The sequence below is a fragment of the Xyrauchen texanus genome, chromosome 11 (genome assembly GCF_025860055.1).
Source record: "Xyrauchen texanus isolate HMW12.3.18 chromosome 11, RBS_HiC_50CHRs, whole genome shotgun sequence".
NCBI lineage: Eukaryota > Metazoa > Chordata > Actinopteri > Cypriniformes > Catostomidae > Xyrauchen > Xyrauchen texanus.
In genome coordinates, this window is record NC_068286.1 from 57,869 (window position 1) to 80,409 (window position 22,541).

A 22,541-nucleotide genomic window follows, 5' to 3' on the forward strand; every position below is an offset into this window, starting at 1 on the left:
GCTGTACATCACATCATTAGCTGGGTAATTCCTAGCCAATCGCATGTAAGCCACTGCTTTATAAGTCCGCTCACAATCTATCACATTGCTGTTTCGGTGTGCTAACACTGCAACCTCCACCACCCCACCACTACCAGTTGAGCCCTGTCCCACACGGGGGTAGGCTCCTTGCCCCTGCCTCCTATCTCCGGCAGCACATGACAGTTCTGGGTACAACTCCCTCAGACTGCCGGATGGGGCCTACGCCAGAGAGACAGACATTACTTTCTGTTTTACATCTATCAAATAAATGGCATCATAAACTTCACTTAAGCCTGCATGTCTTCCCGATAGAAATAAGTGATATAAGACACAAATATCAGTGATATAGAAATGATATCAGTGATGTCAGACACATATATCAATGAAGTCAGACAGATATGTGATATCAGACACAGATATTAGTGATGTCAGCCACTGATAGTGATATCAGAGACAGTGATATCAGAGATACAAGACATTGATTTTAGTGATATCAGACATAGATATCAGTGATGTCAGACACATATATCAATGAAGTCAGACAGATATGTGATATCAGACACAGATATTAGTGATGTCAGACACTGATAGTGATATCAGAGACAGTGATATCAGAGATACAAGACATTGATTTTAGTGATATCAGACACCGATATCAGTGATGTCAGACACAGATAGTGATATTAGACACAGATAGGATACAGATAGTGATATTAGACACAGATAGGATACAGATAGTGGTATTAGAGATAACAGATAATACTTTTAGTGATATCAGACACAGATATCAGTAATATCAGACACAGAAAGTGATATCAGTGATAACAGACACCAAAATCAGTGATTTCAGACATAGATATCAGTGAAATAGGACGCAAATATCAGACACATATATGCGGTATCAGACACAGAGAGTGATATCAGACACAGATAGTGAAATCAGAGATACCAGATATTACATTTTGTAATATCAGACAGATATCAGTGATATCAGACACAGATAATCACACACAGATATACAGTAAGTGATATTAGACAGAGATAAAATTAATATCAGACCCATATATCAGTAATGTCAGACACAGATATTAGTGATATCAGACACAGACATCATTGACGACAGACACATATAGCATTGATATCTGACAGATTTTAGTGATATCAGACATAGATATCAGTGATATCAGACACCGATATCAGTGATATCAGACAGAGATAGTGATATCAAAGATACCAGACACTGATTTTAGTGATATAAAACACAAATATAAGTGAAATCAGACATAGATAACATTGATGTCTGACACAGATGTCATAAATACCAGACACTGCTTTTAGTGATATCAGACACACATATCAGTGATATCAGATACAGATATCATTGATGACAGACACAGATAGCATTTATATCTGACAGATTTTAGTGATATCAGACATAGATATCAGTGATATCAGATACATATATTGGTGATATTAGACAAATATTTCAGTGATATCAGACATAGATCGTGATATCAGAGACACCAGACACTGCTTTTAGTGATATCAGACACAGATATGAGTGATATCAGAAACAGATAAGAGTGATATCAGAAACATTTATCAGTGATATCAGAAACAGGTACCAATGATAACAGACACAGATATAAGTAATGTCAGACAGATATCAGTCACAGATAACAGTGATGTCAGTCACAGATATCGTGATATCAGACACAAATATCAGTGAAATCAGACACAGATACAAGACAGATATCAGTGATATCAGAAACAGATATCAGACAGATATCACTGATATCAGTAAAAGATTTCAGTGATATCAGACACATATATCAGTGATATAAGACACAGATATTAGTGATATCAGTCACAGATAGTCATATCAGAGATACCAGACAATGATTTAGTAATATCAAACACAGATATCAGAAATATCAGACACAGATATCAGAAATATCAGACAGATATCAGACACAGATACAAGTGATATCAGACACATATATCAGTTATAACTGGCAGAGATATCAGTGACGTCAGACACAGATATAAGTTACATCAGACACAGATAGTGATATTAGACACAAATTGTGATATCAGTGATACCAGACACATATAGTTGTATCAGAGATTCCAGACATAATTTTTTATAATATCAGACAGATATCAGTGATATCAGACAGAGATATAAGTGATATCAGACACAAATATCAGACACAGATATCAGTAATATCACACAGGTATCTGTGATATCAGACACAGATATCAGTAATATCAGACAGATATCAGTGACATCAGAAACTGATATCAGTGACATCAGACACAGATAGTGATATCAGAGATACCAGACACTGATTTTTAGTAATATCAGACACAAATATCGGTGATATCAGACACAGATAGTGATATCAGGGATTCAAGACACTGATTTTAAGTCTGAGGCCGACGCCGAGCTGTCCGTTATGCTTACCCGGACTACACAATTGGTTCCTGGGTTTGGGTTGCCGCTCACAGCCACGCCCACCCCAAGTTCCTTTCTTACCGGAGTTGCATGATGAGCTGACGAAGTCGTGGAGGGCACCTTTCACTGCCAGAAACCGACTCCCTCGCTCAATCGCTCTCACTACCCTTGACTGCGGGGTGGTCCATGGGTACACGGAACTCCCCCAGCTGTATAAAGCAGTTGTGGCGCACCTGTGCCCAGCAAATGCCGGCACCTGGTGGGATCAACCGTCACTCCCTCCAAGGCCTTTAGGTTGACATCGTCTCTGGCGACCAAGGCCTACAGCGCTGCTGGATAGGCCACCTCCACCCTGCACGCCATCGCCCTCCTGCAAGACCACAAGGCCAAGGTGCTAAGAGATCTGAACTTGGGTAGTCCTTGTCCTGATGTGCTGCAGGAACTGCAGTCAGCAACCAGCCTCGCCCTCCGGGCCACGAAGGTGACAGCGCATGAACTCGGCCAGGCGATGGCCACCCTCGTGGTCCAGGAACGCCATCTATGACTGAATCTGGTCGAGATGCAGGACCCCAACAAGGCTCGCTTTCTCAACACCCCCATCTCCCAGATCGGCCTACAGCGACACCGTAGAGGGCTTTGCCCAGCAGTTCTTGATGTTGGAGAAACAGACGGAGGCCATCCAACACATCTTGCCCTGCCATGGCTCAAGATCCCGCATTCCGAAGTCCCCCTGCGGAGGTGAAACCCCAGGCAGCTCCACCCCAGCCCGGGCCCAGCTCTCAGCCACAGCGTAGAGCTCCCGGCAGGTAGCGCACACCCCCCCATCTCATGGACCACCTCCCGGACCCAGACGGCTCCCAAGTGCTCCAGAGTCAGGCAACGCAGGGAGACAGATGTCTACCACTGAGCAGGTATACCACTGAGCTGGTATCTTGCAGTTGGGCCCTCATGAACGCGGACCCTCCGCCTTCACGTGCCCAACTGCACCACACTCATGCCTCAGGCCGGCAGGTGGTGATGAGTCTAGAGCTCGTTGCTACAGAACCTCCTCCTCAGTTGACCACCCGCCCCAGGCCGGGTATGTGGAGCAAGGTAAGTACTTCGAGCCTCACCTCAGCATAACCACCTCAGGATGAACCAACGCTCCCCGACGTGACATTGCCTGCTCCCCTCGCCACGAGGCCCCACCTCCAGGTCTGTCACACGTGAGCGTGTCTTATGCTTTCCAATCCTTCGTGGTGGCTGGCCAGGACCATCCGATTCGGCTACGCGATTCAGTTCGCAAGGAACCCGCCCTGTTTCAGTGGCGTCCGCGTTACCTCGGTGCAGGGCGAAAATGCCTCCGCCCTGCATGCGGAGATTGCAACCCTTCAGCGCAAGGATGCGATAGAGCCTGTCCCTCCAGCTGAGATGGAGAAGGGTTTCTACGGCCCTTACCCCATCGTACCCAAGAAAGGCGGATGGTTGTGGCCGATCTTGGACCCACGAGATATTACCCCATCACAGATCCTTTCTACGGTTCGCTTTCGATGGCAAGGCGTAGTAGTACAAAGTCCTCCCCTTCGGTCTGTTCCTGTGCGTCTTCACGAAAGTTGCAGAGGCAGCTCTTCCCCGTTAAGGGAAGTGGGCATATGCACACTCAAATACATAGATGACTGGCTAATCTTAGCGCACTCTCGACAGTTGCTCTGTGTGCACAGGGACCTGGTGCTCACATACCTCAGCCGTTTAGGGCTTCAGGACAACTAGGAAAAGAGCAAGCTCTCCCCGGTTCAGAGCATCTCTTTTCTTGGCATGGAGATACACTCAGTCTCAATGACAATGCGCCTCACGAGCGAGTATGTGCAGTCGGTGCTGAACTGCCTGAGTTCGTTCTTACTGGGCACAGCGGTTCCACTGAAAAGATTTCAGAGGCTCCTGGGCCATATGGCATCCTCAGCGACGGTCGTACCGCTTGGGTTGATGCATATGAGACTTCTTCAGCACTGACCTCAGACTCGAGTCCCAAGATGGGCATGGCGCCAAGGCACATACCGTGTGACCCTCACCCCTTCCTGCCATCACTTATTCAGCCCTTAGACAGACCTCTGTTTTCTACGGACAGGAGTCCCCCTACAGCAGGTGTTCAGACGCATCATAGTTACTACGGACGCCTCCCAGTTGGGCTGGGGTGCCGTGTGCAACGGGCACACTGCCGCTGGCTCCTGGATGGGGCCCCTCCTGGGTTGGCACATCAACTGCCTAGAGTTACTGGCTGTATTTCTTGCCCTGCACAGATTTCTGTCATTGATCCTCAGCAAGCACGTGTTGATTAGCTTAGACAACACAGTGACACTAGCGTATATAAATCGCCATGGCGGTGTTCGCTCTCGCCCGCCATCTCCTCCTTTGGAGTCAGCAGTGGCTGAGATTGCGGCACGCCACTCATATCCTGGGCCACCTAAACACCACAGCAGATGCGGTAATGCTCAGCGGAGAGTGGAAACTCCACCCTCTGGTGGTTCAGCTGATTTGGGCTCAGTTCGGCAGAGCACAGATAGATCTGTTTGCCTCCTGAGATTCCAAAAGGCCTTGCGGAGACCACATCTTGTCCAACAGAGGAGGTTAATATGTGGCAAATACATGGGTTTACCAGCTACACATGGAAGTGGAACAGTGGTAGAAGGAAGGACCTTCCTCCTTCTTCCTCAGGTAGAAGGAAGGACCTTCCCAAGGAATTCCAATTCCTTGGAATTTACCAAGGAGGTGCCTCTTTGAGGAGTGTGAGATCCGAGAGCCATGTCGGGGGGTCATGAGAATGACTTCTTCCTATACCTCCCAAATCCAGCAATGGAGGAAGCCAAAGAATGGAAGGATGAACATGGCGTCTAGGGTCTTTAATGTGTTTAGGGAAATGTAGCCTTGATGAAGAGTGTTTAGTCAACAAGTTAGTAAATAAATGGTGAGTGGTTGTCTGGTATCGTTTCTGGGGGGTTGGGCTTTGTGGATGCCCTTGATGAGAAGTGAGATCTGGGGATGGTTTATTGTGGGAGAATTTTCTCTGAAAATTAATTTGTGGAAAAAATGAATGTCACTTAGGTACCCTTTGATAGTAAAGCCCAAAAGCCCAATAGGGTTCAGGGGGAAACGGCTAGGAGAATGGATTCCAGGGAAGTGTAAACAGGGAGGAACTGAGGTTGGTGTCGGGTTTGCTTCTGGGGACATGGCTCTGAATTTTTGAAAGAGAAAACAAGAGAGGGAGTCAGCGAGCCTGGAATGTGCCTGGCTTTAATAATAAATTCGTTATGGATGGAAATCCAGGTTAGGCGCCTAAGAAGGGATGACAATTCTGGAGAACGGGATGCTTTTGACGTCCATCCTGACCCCCAGAGAGAGGTTGTTTCCATGATGGGATATAGAAGGTGTTGAGTGAGTTTTTTTTTTGTCATGTTGGGGAGCCAGGTGGATGCAAAACATTAGCCTTGGTAGTAGCCTCCGAATCCGACAGTGGCGCTGAGTCAGTGTACAATTGGATGTTGCGGGGGAGGAAATGAAATCATAGTAAAAGAAGGAAATGCCATTCCAGTGAAAAAAGAATCTTGACCATAGATATAAGTCAGCCTGGCATGCTTGGTCCAGGACCACGGTGTTGTTTAGGGTGGGGACTGAAGAGGCTACAGTGTGGCCTTGGGGAATGATGCGCATAGCAAAGTTTAGATGGCCAAGGAGAGAGAAGAGATCGCATTATGTGCAACTTGGGTTTAGTAGAATGTTTTAAATTAGGGTTAGGGTTCACCTTTTTTTAGGGTTGGGTCCAGATTCACTTGCTGAGTCAGCCTCGCGCAAGGAATTGTTCCGATGTAGTTGGGGTTAGAATGATGAATAGAAGGGGGATAAATAAAGAAGGAAATGGGTCTGGAGTGGAATCACACAGGAATCTGCTCCAGTGGCCCATGGATAGAAAGGAGTAGAGGGGAAGCTGGAGGCGGAAGGAATGGTTTGTGTGGAAAAGTGGTCTCCGAGCATGAGATTTGGCAGCCTCGATTGGCTGCTGGAGGTTGAGGAACGGCATTGGGGGAAGCAGAGATGATCCTGGGTTCGACGAGCTGTTGTGGGGAGTTCAGAGCAATGGAGAATTCATCATCAGGGGAACAGGTCGAGTATCTGAGAGGTCGAGTATCTTCTAGTATGGGTGGGGGTGTAATACCAGAAGATTTGATTCCATGTAAAGGAAAGAGGCTGTTTATATACACTCACTCAGGCGATGTGATTGGTCAAATTAAATTACATTGCTCCTCCTGAACCTTGTTTATAAAACATATAAACAAGTTTTGTTTTGAAACGTATGTGTTCTCCAAGTTGATATTCAGCAGTTCTCCCATATAACAGAGATCCGTCTCATTGTGTACTGTGTTTGTTTGTGTGTTATGACTGACAGGATGAAAGAAATAACACAGAAAGTGTAGGATACTTTTATGTTTCTGAGGTCATTTTAACAGGAACGACCCATAAACAACACTAACAACCTGGAACTTTCAATGAGTTCGTTTTGATCATCTACAGTGAGCTGCAGGATGTGATCATGCTGTTCTAAATTTATTTTTTAATAATAAAGAGGTGTGAGTAAGTTTCACTGCATTTCAATCGACCATCTCCGCCTCATCGTTAAACACAAACAACAATAACGGTAAGAAATAAGGGACAACAATTACAACAATGACAGCAACACACTGTAAAACAAAAAATACATAGTAATCTTCATCAGTATGTTTAAACTGTGTTACATCTGTTTTTATTCACAGATTCCATACCTTACTCACATGTGACAGAAATGCTGAAAGTATTTTTGAAAATAAGAATTAGGTTTGTCAAGTTTTCTCAAGATTAATCTGAGAAGAAACTGAAACTTTGCTGACATGATGAAAATATGATAGATCGTTATTACTTATGTTTCAATTTCAGGTGCTTTGTTTCTATGTAAAGGCCATACTTACATTATTCATTTTATTTATACATTTTCACATTGCTGTTCCTGATCTTATATGAACTTTTGCACATAATTCTGCCTCATTTGTTTACATTGATTTTGTTGCACTAAATAAGCATGAAAAGCATTCTTGACAGTTTTCTGTGCTGTGAAAGCCTTTATTTCATCTAAAACTATTTCAAGCAGTTTCCATGATCTCATATCAATCGAGGCACTTTTGTACTATTAATGATACATTTCTCATACTACAAAATAATTTAACTACCAAAAAATGAATAGAATATTTCAACTAAAATTGAATATTCTATTATCATTTATTCACCCTTGTGCACCCCAACATCACGAGAGAGGCGGTGAACTGATTCCATTCATGGATGCGATTCAGAAAGTGACTGGAAGTAAACAATTATAGTGAAAATGACTTAAATATTGATCTGTTTCTTACCCAAAGTAAAGACATTAATTAAACCACTGGAGTCTTATGGATTAATTTTATGCTGCCTTGATGTGCTTTTTGGAGTTTCAAAGTTCTTGTCACCATTCACTTGCATTGTATGGACCTACAGAGCTGAAATATTCTTTTAAAAATCTTCATTTGTGTTCTGTAGAATAAAGAAAGTCACACACATCTGAGCTGGCATGAGGGTGAGGAAATGATGAGAGATTTTTTTTTATCCCTTTTAAAGCTAACAAAAATGTGCGTTATATCACCAGGTATTACACCTAAAATAAACACACTCATATTTTAATCTAATGGTGGGTAGAGAGATGATGATGATGATGTTTACATTGCAAAGCCATTGAAATAATCATTAAATGCTTCCCTGCTGAAAAGACCTGCTAAAACCAGCCAACCAGCTTATCGCCCAGCCTGGTTATAGCTGGTCAGGCTGGTCAGGGTGGTCTTAGTTAGTCTCCTAGTCTGACAAACTAAAAAGTGTTCAAATCCTTTCTGAAACCAGCTAACTGACCAGCCTGGCTAGGCTGGGCAACCAGCTAAAACTAGCCAACCAGCTTAAGCTGGTTTTAGCTGGTCTTTTCAGCAAGGATGTACAGCAGGGTTCTGCAACATTTTTGATTTTGATTCCTCTGTAAATCCTTGTGCCAAATCTCCAAAAATAAAGAACAGACAGACAGACAGACTATGTCCATGCAGAATAAATCTACTTTTATAAGGTTACAAAAATGGCGTCTTCATCTCATGAGAGTGATCAATTTTATACATATATTATATACATATATTTTATACATATATTACTGTTGATTTCATAGAGGAAAACAATGACTGAGTGCACCTTTAATTACGTTGATTTGAGAGTCACCATCTTGTGTGTGTGGAACGTCAAGGACCCCGTATGCCAGTTTTAGAATCTAAACATTAGCTATTTATTTACACCAGGCAAGTGCACTATTGTTCTGAAAAAGGGTGTCATCTGCTCAGCACGACCAACTCAAAGCAGACGCGTTTACTCACACGACCCTTCACTGCAGTGCTGCTGAACCTGATGTGTGTCACGCTTGAGTGGCTCGTGATGAGCGCTGGTTGAGAAGGGTTTGTCCGGGCTGCGCGCTTCTGCTGACTAGGCTGTTAAGACACACTTTAAGATTTGGCATGCAGCTGCAAAGGTCTTCAACATGTCGATAATTCACACTCTTGTCTCTCGTTGTCGCTCATGTGCGAGTGAATGATTATTAAAAATGCCACCAGTGGTGGATCAAACAATAATTTGCGGACCCCCTGTTGAAGACCCTTGATCTAAAACATTATGTGGGGAAAAAGGTTCACATTTGTCAATTCATTTTTCTAGTTTTTAGTGCTTTCTCTTAAAAATAGTGGTCCGACCGATGTTTAAGGACTATTTTTGCACCGGTGGAGCTTAATTTCATGATCTTGTCTCGAGCGCACAAACTCAGGAGCCGGCCCCTTCATTCACACACACACACACACATACACACACATACACACATACATACATATGGAATCTCACAGCAGAAAAGTTTAAATGAGTTTAAAACTCAAATTATTATTTACATCAGACAAACGAGGATGAAATGAGACAGACAGAAGCATAGTGTATCAGTGTGAATATGACAGGAAGCTGTGGACAGCAGCGATCAGTGGTATGGTGGGCATGAGCATGTGCAGCGAGCGGGCAGAGGAAAGCGCTCTGCGTTTGTGTCGCGGGCCGTTGCAGAGTGGCGTGTTGCAGCAGGAGATACAGACAGAGTTCAGTTTCCCTGTACAGAACTGCTGATATCCTGATGATGCGATCAGACATGCCCCTGACGACGCACATGACTTCCTGTAGTGAACTCCTGGACACACACACACACACACACACATCGATAACAGTCATCTTTAACATAATATAATATAATAATATCATCATAATATAAACTATAGTGAAAATACTATATCAAATTTACTCAAATTTACATTTCTATTATGTCCACTTTACAAAGACTACACATAATGTGCTGGTTCCGCTAGCGGCTGGAGTATGTTTTGCCTCAGAGAACTGACCCAATTGAAATACAGATATAATACTATTTTGTCATGGAATGTGGAGTTACAGCTATTCAGGGCAAGACTAATACTTTTTTCAATATGGGGGACAAAGTAGGGAAGCATTTGGCTAGATATATAAAGCAGAGATTTTCTACCAATTTCTACCATTCCCTGAGTGAAATAGGTGTTGAAATATTTACCTTCGGCCATTGATATTAATAATGCTTTTAAAGAATTATATCTTGATCTTTAAAGTTCCACATCTTTATCTACTGATGAAGATATTAGAAATTTTGTGGAACCATTAGAACTCTAACCTCGAATTAGAACATTAGAACCTTGGTAGAGCTCGGCGAGGTAATTGGGGCCTTGCCTAACCTAACCCACCTGCGACCGGACCTCTGGAACCTCCACGTCTGGCTCCTAGCACTCTACGAGGCGGCTCTATGCTCTGAAGTGGTGTCTCTTCGCAAATTGCTGTTCTTACCGCGGGGAAGATCCACAGAGATGCGCGGTCGAGTTGTTATAGGAGGGGCTGGAGAGATGGCTGTCTCCCTCCACCCTGAAGGTGTACGTGGCTGCTATAGCAGCATATCACGATACGCTGGATGAGAGACCCTCACAACAGCACAATCTGATCACCAGGTTCCTCAAGGGCATGAGGATATTGAATCCTCCTAGACCGCTCCTGATTCCATCTTGGGATCTCTCTGTGGTCCTACACACTTCTTTAAAGAGGGTTGGGGTCCTACAGGCGCTCTCTGTCACCTAATCATTCCTAACCCTAACCCCGGCCTGGTTACGTGCCCAAAGTTAGCACCACTCCTTTTCAGGGTAAAGTGGAGAACCTTCAAGCGCTCCATGAAGACCCAGCCTTGTCGTTGCTGTGTCCAGTTCGTGCCCTGTGCATCTATCTGGACCACATGCAGAGCTTAAGACGCTCTGAGAAGCTCTTTGTCTGTTTTGGAGGACAGCAGAAAGGGAAAGCTGTCTCCAAACAGAGGCTGGCCCATTGGATTGTGGATGCCATTTCCTTGGCTTACCAATCACAAGACCTGCCATGCCCCTTGGGAGTCCAGGCGCACTCCACTAGAGGTATTGAGTCCTCCTGACGAGTGGTGCCTCTCTAACAGATATTTGCAGAGCAGTGGGTTGAGCTACACCCAATATATTTGCGAGATTCTACAACCTCCACATAGAACCGGTTTCAAACCGAGTGTTACAGGGCAACAACAGGTAGGCCAGGCAGCCAGTCGGATGTATCGCTTGGATTTGCGCCTTTCCCCTTTCTAGGTGATAATGTGCACTATTTTGTCCACAACAGTTCCCCACTACCAGTGAACACTGGACGCCTCTCTTAATTTCTTAAGCACTATACGGTGACGAACTCTGCGGAGTAACACCACCAGGCTCAGTACTCGTGGTATGCCCCATTTCAGGAGAGCCCGCATACTTGGGCTCAGTGCTCCATATGTGAAGATTCCCCCTCAGTAATCCTGTATGATGTGTATCCACTGTTTGGTTTCCCCTCGACAGTGCTTCTCTCTTCCTCGGCCACTGTTGCTGTGTACCCTATCCGTAGATATGGTCCTCCTAGTGGCTTTATTCCATATGTGAACTTCCCCATTAGTAAGTCTATGTGAGGTATTCTCCATATGTTAAACTCCCTCCGGTAGGATGTGGTCTCTGTAGTGCTTTCCTCCTGGAGAGGGAACAGCACTTCCCCAGTGCTATTCTAGCAGGTGCTCAGTGGGAAATTGCTTAATACAAAAATTAGGAAAGGCCACCGCCTGTAGCCTCCTCGGTAAGTGCCTCCTCCCACCCTTAATGGGATCAGGGAGCCTTACCTAACTCGCAGTAATGTCTCAATGTGGTCAAGCGCTTGCTGCGAGGCACACAGCAGCTTACCTGTGTCCTCTCCTCTGTACATCGTGACAAGGCTCAGCACCTGCGGTGTTTCGTATAGGAACCCTTGTGTCACTACATCGACACAATGTGAAGTGAATGACAGACAGGGAACATCTTGGATACAAATGTAACCTCTGTTCCCTGATGGAGGGAATGAGACATTGTGTCCCTCCTGCTGCAGTGCTGAACTTACCACTGACATGGCCGGGATGATCTCTCGGCTCCTCAGCACAAATCTGAATGAGTGGTGCATGCCATATACTTTTATACCCATATGTCCGGGGTGGAGAGTGGCATGCAAATTCATATCGCCAATTTTCATTGGCCTTTTCTAAATAAAGCAAAGGTGATTGGAGCTCTCAAGATCGAACCCCTAGTGTCACTACACCAACACAATGTCTCATTCCCTCCATCAGGGAATAGAGGTTACATTTGTAACCAAGAAGATTTCTTATTTTTTCCACTCCCATCTTCAATTTGAAAATGTAATCCCGGTGGGGTCGAGCGGGAATGCAGATCTGCGGTATCCACAAACGGTGATTTTCTGTTGTAACACTCTGAACACGGTTGATAGACATCAGGGACATTATTGTTGCATCCAAATATCCATACGTCTCTACTAAATAGTATGCCAAAAACAGTATCCCAATGGAGTAGTACGTCCAAATCCACAGTATTTATGAAGCAGTATGAGAGAAGTACCTGGATGACCTATTATTATCCGGTGAGATTCTGAAGTGTGGATCGACTGGACACTTAATGATCCCATTATCCCTCGGGAGCCGAGGAGACGTCATCTTCAAAACACTGGATTTAAAGGGACGCCATTGAACTATGAGTCAGACATCTCTTCTTATCTGTAAGTGCTCCATATACCAATATATTTGTTCCTTGTGCTTAACAAAACCTGAGCAGATAGTTTTTGCGGTTGTTGTTCTTACATCATATATGCAGGTCATGGGTCAGTTCTCACATCCCTGGATGAAGTATGTCTGAAATCTATTCATACTACTCACATGCATACCTAAAGAACATACTGTTGAACCAGCAGATAGGTGTGTCCTTCATCAAATACAGTACATACTGTTCCAGTACACAGTTTTGGAAGCAGTATAAATTATTGGCTGAGAATAGTCATGTGATCTGTGAAGTTCAGTTGATATCCGGTTCTTACCATTCTCCATGACGAGCACTTCCTTCTGACACATGTCTTGAACGTTCACTGTACAGTTCACGATGAACTCTGGAGACGAGCAGTCATCATGACGATCTTCACACTGATAACACTGAATCTGTAGCGCCGTGCTCACACCTGCAAAAACACACACACACATGCACACAGTCAAAGGACTGTGAACTACAATCCCAATTTTGAAAAAGTTGGGACAATATGAAAAAAGCTAATAAAAACAAAAAAAGTGATTTGTAAATTATATTAAATTGTAATTTAAAATCAGATGATCACAACACGCTTCAAAAAATTCATGTCTTTTTTAGACAATTGAAGGTAACCATCAAAACAAATAAATCATTCTGAAATAATGGGGAAAACACACTCTGTGTTTGATTGTTGGTTTGCGGGTCACTCTCTCCCCCCACTTATGCTCGTGCTTTATCAGGTCTCCCTCCGACAGGTGTTAGAGATAATTACGACCCAGGTGATGCGTCAGAACAAATTGTTCTTGCAACATGGTGATGTCTGTAAGCTGAGACAGTGAGAGGTCATCACTACAAGGGACCAGGGTAAATTAACTTGATTTGGGAGATACCTCCGGCCCAAGCTTCGCCCTCTCTGGAACTACCGTCGCCAAGGCTACAGGCACCACCTCCCTCCATGGTTTGAGGAGGTTGAGGTGGCAGATTTGACGTGCTCCTCCCCTATCCGTATCATAATCGAGATCTCCAACTCATCATGTGACCTCAAAGTGTGCTTGCCGCTTGTCAAGTAATTTTGAGCACAAGGTGGGCAGCAATACAAGCACTGTATCTCCCTGTGTGAATTCCTGTAGTCGAGTGCCCCTGTTGTACAGTCGGCATTGACTTTCTAGTGCTTGCCCAATCGGAGGCAGCCAGTGTCCCCACCTCCATCACTGGACCCCGCTCCTGGCTGTGTCTGGTTTCCTCACAGCTCTAACATACCGGCCCAAGTCTTCCTTCCGCATTTGTGGGGGTGATCTCGCCAACCTGGGAGGGATAGCGGAGGGAGACAGGGGGAGAAGGAAGGACAGACAAGGGGAAGGGTCCTCTGGCCGGGGGTGGGGTTTGGGCAGTGCTTCTCCCCACCTCAGAGGAGTCGGAACTGGGCGGGGCTGAGGGGGATGGGAGGGGGGGTATGAGACACAGGGCGTGGAGAGAAAGCTTTGCCGCATCCTGGAAATGCTGCCATGTATTCCTCTGCCAACTGGACGGTTTACTACAGCAATGCTGGGTAGTGGCACTGGACCTACTCGGCTATACCTCGGGGAAGTTCCACCAGATCGACGACTTCCAAGACGCTGCGGGTTCTCCCCACCAGCAACCATTTCCCGCAGGTGTCATGGAGCTGCAGCGCAAAAGCAAATGGGCAGCCGTGCTGCCCGTTTCAACGTCTCATCTGAGATTGAAAGTAGAACAGTGGAACAGTGTTTTTTGGTCTGATGAGTCTACATTTAAAATAGTTTTTGAAAAACACAGCCAATGTGTCCTCCTGGCCAAAGAGTGTCAGGTCCAAAAGTCAGTGTCAGTATAGGCCAGGGGTGTGTCTGTGCCCATGGCATGGATAACTCCCACATCAGTGAGGGCACCATTAATGCAGACCAATTTTGGAGCAGCGTAAACTTGGAGGAGTTTACCTCTGCTCTTTACACAGAGGTAAACACTCGATTGTCCCAACTTTTTTGGAGTGTGTTTCAATCATCTGATTTGAAATTACTGTATATAAAAACAATGAAATTCACAAGGTAAAACATAATATAATATTTAGTTGTAGTGCATCAATATAGAAAAGGGTGAATATATAATTTACAAATCACTACTTTTTGTTTTTATTAGCATTTTTCATCCTGACCCAACATTTTCAGAATTGGGGTTTATAGAAAAATAAAACTGGTATAATTAATTTTGTGGTTGCTATTAAAACACTGATAAGTAAAATATGTCTGCAATAAAATTAACATAATAGTTTCTACACTTCATTAATAAGTTTCACTCCATTTGTAACACATATTTCTTTTTTGAGATACTTTTGAATAAAAATTTAGAAGCTAGAATAAAAAAGCATGAGATCTGTAATTAATCACCTCTTTTACATTTTGAAAGTCTTTTATCTTAAACAATGCATGTGCTTGATTAGTTTCTCAAGTATTTTGAACTAATAATAATGGGGTTTTTTTACCTTCATAAAAGCAATAATTCAAGTGGTATAGGAATAAAACAGCAAAATAATCTAATATATATATATATATACATACATTTTAATAAAAAAGAGGAAGATGAGATTGTGCCCATTCAGTGGAGTTTAGTTTCTGAATTTAAGGTCTTTATAAATACATTTAGTTTCTTATTATTCAACATTTCCCTTGATTATTTGTATAAATAGACAGTTTGATTCCTGTGAAAGAGATTTTTACATGTATCAGATGATTTGAGAAGATAATATAATATCACATTCTGAATACATTTATAAAACAAGTGAAAACCGTTTAAAATTAGGAATTAAAAAATTAAGAGCAACTTAAGTTTCAATATTAGGAATTTTTAGCATCCAATAATTTTTGCATCCTTCGCAGATCTCTTCATCTCTCCCTGTTAAATCGACTGAACGAACTTTATTCATAAAATGTGATAAAATTTATAAACTATTAAAGTAATCAATCATTTGTCACGTGTCACGTGGATTTAAATGTGACAGAATTTAATCTTCATTAATACTATTTAAACAATGCTGAATTTTAAGTCTTTTCTTCTGATCTTTCGTTAAATGAATGTAAAATTAAGCACTGAAACAATGAATTGTCAGTCAAATTAAAACGAGGTTTCAATCCATTTGAATTACATTAGGTTAGTTAGGTTAATTACAGTAGGTTAATCATTTGAAATAAAAATGATGATAGTGTGTGTGTGTCCCTCACCCGCCGTCAGGATGATGATGAGCAGTAAAGTCTCACACCGCCGCATGACAGACTGACGCCCCGCTCACCGCCGCGCCGATGCGTCCATTGCACTGAGCGAGCAAGCGAGCGTCACACTGAGTAAGGAGCGCAAGAGATGGGTCCAGCCGTTACTCTGAGCACCTGCTCGCGCGACTGACTTTACCGGGCGTGACACGCGTCTGAATGTAGAGAGAGAGAGAGAGAGAGACAGAGAGAGAGAGAGAGAGAGAGAGAATTTTTGAATTTTCAACACACCTTTATTACAATTTTCCGGGACAAACACAATCAGTTCCTACCTAAAAGGAAAGTACTATACACATTCAATTCATAACAAAAAAACAAGTAAAAAAGCAATATTTTCACACTATCATTCTAAAGCATGTACAAAATGTAAACTCTCGTTAATAACTTCACACAGAGCTCCCTTATAGCACCAAATCAACTCAAATGACATAAGATCCCCCATAGACTTATAATATTGAAAGTCAATTAAGACTCTAGATTTCACAAGGTTAAAAAACATAATAGGTAAATTGATGCTTGAATTTCGTTCAATTTTTATCTTCCGAGTGTCATAAATAGCCTTTTTTGCCTGCCCTAATAGAAAGTTCAGTAGTTGGCAACAAAATCGACGACTCCGAGTAAATTTAAAACCACAAATAAACATTTCCAAAGTGAAAATCTCGTCAAAATGATCAAATAAACTCTCTAAAACCTGAAATAACGGTAAAAGTCTGTTACAATGCAGAAAGGCATGAAAAACATTTTCTCTCTGAAAGCAAAATGGACATTCGTCACTAGTACCAGGGTTTAAAACTGAAACAAGTGCATTCACCGCAATAGCGCCATGCAGGATTCTCCACTGTAAGTCCCCAACCTTTTTGGGCAAAGGTGATTTGTACAATGCTCTCCATTCTGGTTTAATACTTTCTCCCAGATGGAGGACAGAGCGCCAAGGCGTGTCGACTCTTTTGTTGAAAGACTGTTTGTTCAGAATTTTGACACAGTTTTTGTACAGGAGTTTTCCAGACACTGGGTTCGAACCCATTAACATCAATGTGTTGGTTTGCAAAAAACACTTTCACATTCTCCAAAGTCAGCCAATAGGTACAGATCAGGAAAGGGGTCACCGCAATTTGGGGCAACCGAGCCTTCAGTGCATTCCCCCAGTAGCATGAGTTCCTCTGACGTAAGTGCTGACTTCCACCCCTCAAGTAGCTTGGCCGTGACGCCTTTGACTTTACCCCCAAATGTCCAGCAACTATATCGATATCCTCGAAAGCCGGTCCAGCCAGATCAAGCAAATGTCCAAGTGTCAACAACCTGGTTCTGATAAGAATATCAGAAATTGCAGGAAAGGACTTTTCGCTGGATAAGTCCAAACGTGACCCAAGAATCAGAGGTTCCTGCAGTAACCAGTACAAAGAGCTTGTGGTGCTTAGCTTCTGTACCTTAAACAAAGACCAAACTTTAAAAAGGTTCTGGTAAAAGGTGGGCATTTTAGACAGATCCATTTTTTGTGGGTTCAACAAAAATAAAGATCTGTCAAAGTCCAGATTTCTGAAATTCCTCAGAATGACGCTAAGCAGCGAATTTCCAGCTTGAGTCTATTGGTCCAGTCAAGAGTCTTTGAGCTAATTGAACCCTGAAAGCTGCTATTCTGCTCTGTATATGAATTAGGCCATGTCCCCTTCCTCTTTAGGTAAATACAGAACAGCTTTCAGTACCCAATGCATTTTGTCCCAAAAGAAATCAACTAAAATTGACTGTAACTTTGGTAATATATCTCGTGGAGGATCCACGTAAATTAATCGGTGCCAAAGAGTAGAAGCAATTAAGTTGTTAATAATCAAGATTCGTCCCTTATAGGACATTTTAGGGAGTAAAAAAGCCACTTGTTGAGGCTGACCCTTAAACTTCTCGACAATTCCTTCGAAATTCTTTTGCATGAATATTCTGTCCCCTAGATACACTCCCAAGTATTTAAAGCCATCCTTGATCCAAGATAAACCTTCTGGGAGCCTTGGCTCCATATTGGCCCAATTACCCACCAATATTGCTTCACTCTTTGACCAATTAACTTTTGTGGCAGAAATCTTTTTAAAATCATTCAGAATTCCCAACAAAACATTTATATCTCTTTGTCCATTAATTAAAACAACAACATCATCAGCATATGCCGATAGCTTAAAAACATGAGTACACCTTGGGACATGTAAACCATGCAAATTTGCTCTAATTTTGTTTAAGAGGGGCTCTATAGCTAATGTATATAGCATACCAGACAAGGCACAGCCTTGCCTGATTCCTCTAAAAACTCTAAAAGGGGCACACAAGTTTCCATTAAGTTTCAAGACGCTTTCAACATCATTGTACAACACTTTTATCAAGGAGATAAAAACATTACTAAAACCAAAAGCTGTTAAAACATTCCATAAATACGTGTGTTCCACTCTGTCGAAAGCTTTTTCTTGGTCAATGGACAGTAAACCAAAGTCTAATTTTAGATTTTTGCCAATATCCAAAATATCCCTAATAAAGGAGATATTGTCAGAGATTCGTCTCCCAGGAACACAATAAGACTGGTCGGGATGAATAATTCGGCCAAGAACTTCACTTAGTCTATTTGCTAGAACTTTAGATAGTAATTTGTAGTCAGAGCACAACAAGCTCACAGGTCTCCAGTTTTTGATCTCATTTAGATCACCTTTCTTTGGTAGAAGAGTGAGGACTGCCCTTCTACAACTTCGAGGTAGCTGCCCATTAACTAGACTTTCATTTAAAACCTGCAGTAAATCCGGGCTAACCTCTGTCCAAAACGTTTTGTAAAATTCGACTGGTAGCCCGTCGATTCCCGGTGCTTTACCACCCTCCATGTTTTTAAGTGCCTTTTCTAGTTCTACTAGTGTTATAGCTTTACAAAGTTCAGCGTTGATTTCATCAGGAACTTGAGGTAAGTTAGCAAAAAAACTCACATCTGTTTCAACATGAGTTAATTCACTCTCATACAATTTTCTGTAGAAGCAAACTGCCCTGTTTCTGATCTCAGAGGGGTCTGACAACAGAACTCCAGACTCGGAGCGTAGAGAGTGAATAAGCTTTTTTTGCCCATTCTTTTTTTCTAAATTAAAGAAGAACTTAGAAGGTGCATCCATCAGCTCTATGTTCTGAAATCTTGACCTGACCAGTGCTCCTTGTGTGGTTACATCCAAAAGGTCATTTAAAAAGCTCTTTTTTGTCTAAAACTCTTAATAATGGCCAAATCACCGGTGATATTAGCAAGTTCTTGCAAATTATTTAGTTCCTTTTCTAACATTTCAATCTCAATGTTTCTGTCTCTTGTGACATTGAAGGTATAAAGTTGACTCAACTGTCTAACTTGTATCTTAGCAAAATCCCACCACTGCTGGATAGATTGAAAGGATGATTTCTGGGATCTAAAGTCAACCCAAAATTCCTTAAGAAGACCTTGAAAAAAATGGTCACACAACAGGTTATTATTCAAGTGCCAATAAGCACTTTTTGGTTTAACAGAACTCACTGTCACAGCACACTTAACTAGACTGTGATCAGAAAAACCAACTGGGATGATAGAGCAACCCCTGAACATATTAAGTTGGTGTTTATGGCCATAAAATCTGTCCAACCTCGCTAGGGATATTAAATTATCTCGAACATGAACCCAAGTATACTGCCTCTGAGTGAGATTAAAATTCCTCCATACATCAAAAATCTCATTAGACTTCATCATTTCGATAAGCCTCTTTTGTGATGGCATATGCGGCTCTACATGATTTCTGTCACAGAAACATTCTGTGCAATTAAAATCCCCCTAAAATCAGAACATCCTCTGTGTTACAGTTTGCTAAAACCTGACTCAAAGTATCTAAAAAACACATTCTTTCAACTGTCCTGGTAGGAACATATACAGAAATAAATACAAAAAACAATTCTCAAACTGAGCTCTGACTTTTAAAAGTCTGCCTTTTATGATCTCTTCCACATGATATGAAAGAGGAATAAAACCTTTGGAAAACAAAATAGCAACGCCTCCACTGGTGGAGCTCAAATGACTAAGAAGAGATAATCCATCAAACTCTCTTGCCCAATCACTTGCGTTTATCTCATCACTATGAGTCTCTTGAGCAAATAAAACATCAACCTTTTTCTGTTTAAAGGTTTCAAAAAGATAAAAACGTTTTTTCCCCTCTCTTGCTCCATTAACATTCAGAGAAGCAATGCATATTTCTCCCATAAATGAAGAAAGCAAAAAAACAATTAGACTCAAATAAAAAGCCAACATGAATGTACTTTTCATTTTTCCTTACTAGTATTGGACCCTAGTTGAACATTAAGTTTAGCAAGTATTTTCTTCAGACGAAATACTTCTACATTGCTAAAGCACCCTTCACTCCTATAAACTTTTGCTTTGTCAATGAACTGTATAACATCAGGAAAGTACTCTTCAATACGGACATTCCTTGCATTCTTTGTTATCTTTAAAAAGGATTTGATATCCTCCGCACTGTAATCCCTATTAGAAAAACCACTTAGTGGCAAACTGCACGTAACACTAAAATCCGAGAGATCACTTTCACTTTCAGTGTCCGTTTGACTCAGATCACAACTGAAACCTCTTTTCGCTTGCCGTTTTGTAGGACGTTGCCCTAAACTTCGCTTCTGTGGCGTCTTAAAAACACATTCATCCAGCTCAGTCATTATCGCAGCTTCATCATCATTAACAGAAAGAATGTCCGCGGCATCAGCAACAGCGTCTCCATTCTCCACTTTATTCTCTTCGCCCACAGTAACCATCATAGCTTCATCTTCCTCAGAGCGAACTACCTGCTCTACATCCACTGCCTCAGCAACAATCACAGCAGCTGCTGTCTGCACTGAACTTGGTCCAGCTACCTCATTATCAGTGACAGTCGCAACAACGCTCTGATTTTCGGTAACATTCACAGCATCTCCGTCATTTACCACCTGTACAGGTCCCTCATTTGGCCTATCTTGTCTACCGTTACTTGGGCACGCACGGATCAAGTGCCCCATCTCGCCACAGTTGAAACACTTCATGTTGTTCGTAGTGGCAAAGATAACGTAGTTAAAATCCTCAAATCTAAAATTAAGCGACAAATCTAGTTCGTCAAGGTTGTCCTGCAGGATCATATAAACGTATCGCCTAAAAGACACAACGTGTTTTAACAGAGGGATTTGGTACCAATCGGAATCATCTTAATCGGAGAAACTATTTTACCATAGCGGGCAAGCATTTTGATCAAGACTTCGTTTGGGATGAATGGTGGCACGTTAGATAACGTCACCTTTTTTGAAGGTGTAGACAACGGCAGCACTGGTGTAAAAATACCGTTAATCACAACACCGTTTTGCACTAACTCATTTGCTAGATCAACAGTCTTCACAAATACAACAACAGCGCTGTTCATACGGGACGCCGATACAATGTTCTCACAACCAACTACTTCTCCCACCGCTAAACTGCATCCCTCCACACCAGCAGCAGAATCTATTTTGACACCATGACGCCTTGTCAGGGAGTTAAAACTCCCGCTGCCTGGGGCAGCCATGCTCCCGACAAGCGGGGGCTGACACCCAGGCTAAGACACAACACTTACTTTCCTTTTTACAAAGATAAATCTCCACAAAAAAAGAAAAGAAAACCACAAACTGTAACTAAAGAATGACAACTAAATAAAGAAAAGAGAAGAGATAGAGAAAAAAACACTCGTACCTCACACAGCAACTACACGCTCACTCCAAACACACGCTCCCCACAGTCACACCGCACATGCGCACGAGAGAGAGAGAGAGAGAGAGAGAGAGAGAGAGAGATAACAGAGGTAGAAAGAGCTGCAGTGTAATCGCTAGTTGCTTCAGCTCAACACACACACACACACACACACACTAGCGAGTGAAAACATGCCTTTCTGTGTGTGTGCGTGTGTGTGTGTGTGTGTGTGTGTGTGTGTGTGTGTGTGTGTGTGTGTGTGTGTGTCAGGTTGATGAATGAGTGTGTGTATATGCTGTGAGGATTGTGACAACAGAGGTGTTAGTTTAACATTGCTCTTCTGAATGTTAGTGGAAGGCACACACACACACTCAAACACACACACTCACACAAACACACACACACTCACAAACACATAGTCACACACTCAAACACACACACATACACAAACACACAAACACTCACACACTCATACACAACAACAACAACCACCATTCGCCACTAAGTGGCGATGACGTCACCACGACACTTGTGCCAGGCTATGTGCACGTTAAGGCCACGTGAAGTGTCGAACGCCCGCTGGCAGGAGGTCACGGGACAGATCCAACAGGTGACATGGGTCGAATGACTGAGATGACTGGCTGATGCACCACCTGTGCCCCCTACCGTGCCAACTTGCTGTGGTTTAGCCACCCTGTGCTCTACTCGTTGTTGTGAGCGTCGCTCCTCTGCCCTCCGTTGTTGTTGGAGGGCGACTGCCTCCAACTGGCCAGCAGCGTCCTTCACAAGCCTCCTCC

At 42.8% G+C, this 22,541-nt stretch overlaps 1 protein-coding gene across 1 annotated transcript; it reads right to left on the reverse strand.

The window, feature by feature from the left end:
• Positions 1–8,708: 8,708 nt before the first annotated feature.
• Positions 8,709–21,789, reverse strand: LOC127651854 (ly6/PLAUR domain-containing protein 1-like). Its single transcript, XM_052137889.1, has 4 exons — positions 21,748–21,789; positions 15,972–16,171; positions 13,037–13,174; positions 8,709–9,761 (listed from the first exon to the last, which is right to left on the reverse strand). The coding sequence occupies exons 2-4, from the start codon at positions 16,015–16,017 to the stop codon at positions 9,523–9,525; spliced, it is 423 nt and encodes a 140-aa protein (XP_051993849.1). The 5' UTR covers positions 16,018–16,171; positions 21,748–21,789; the 3' UTR covers positions 8,709–9,522.
• Positions 21,790–22,541: the final 752 nt, after the last annotated feature.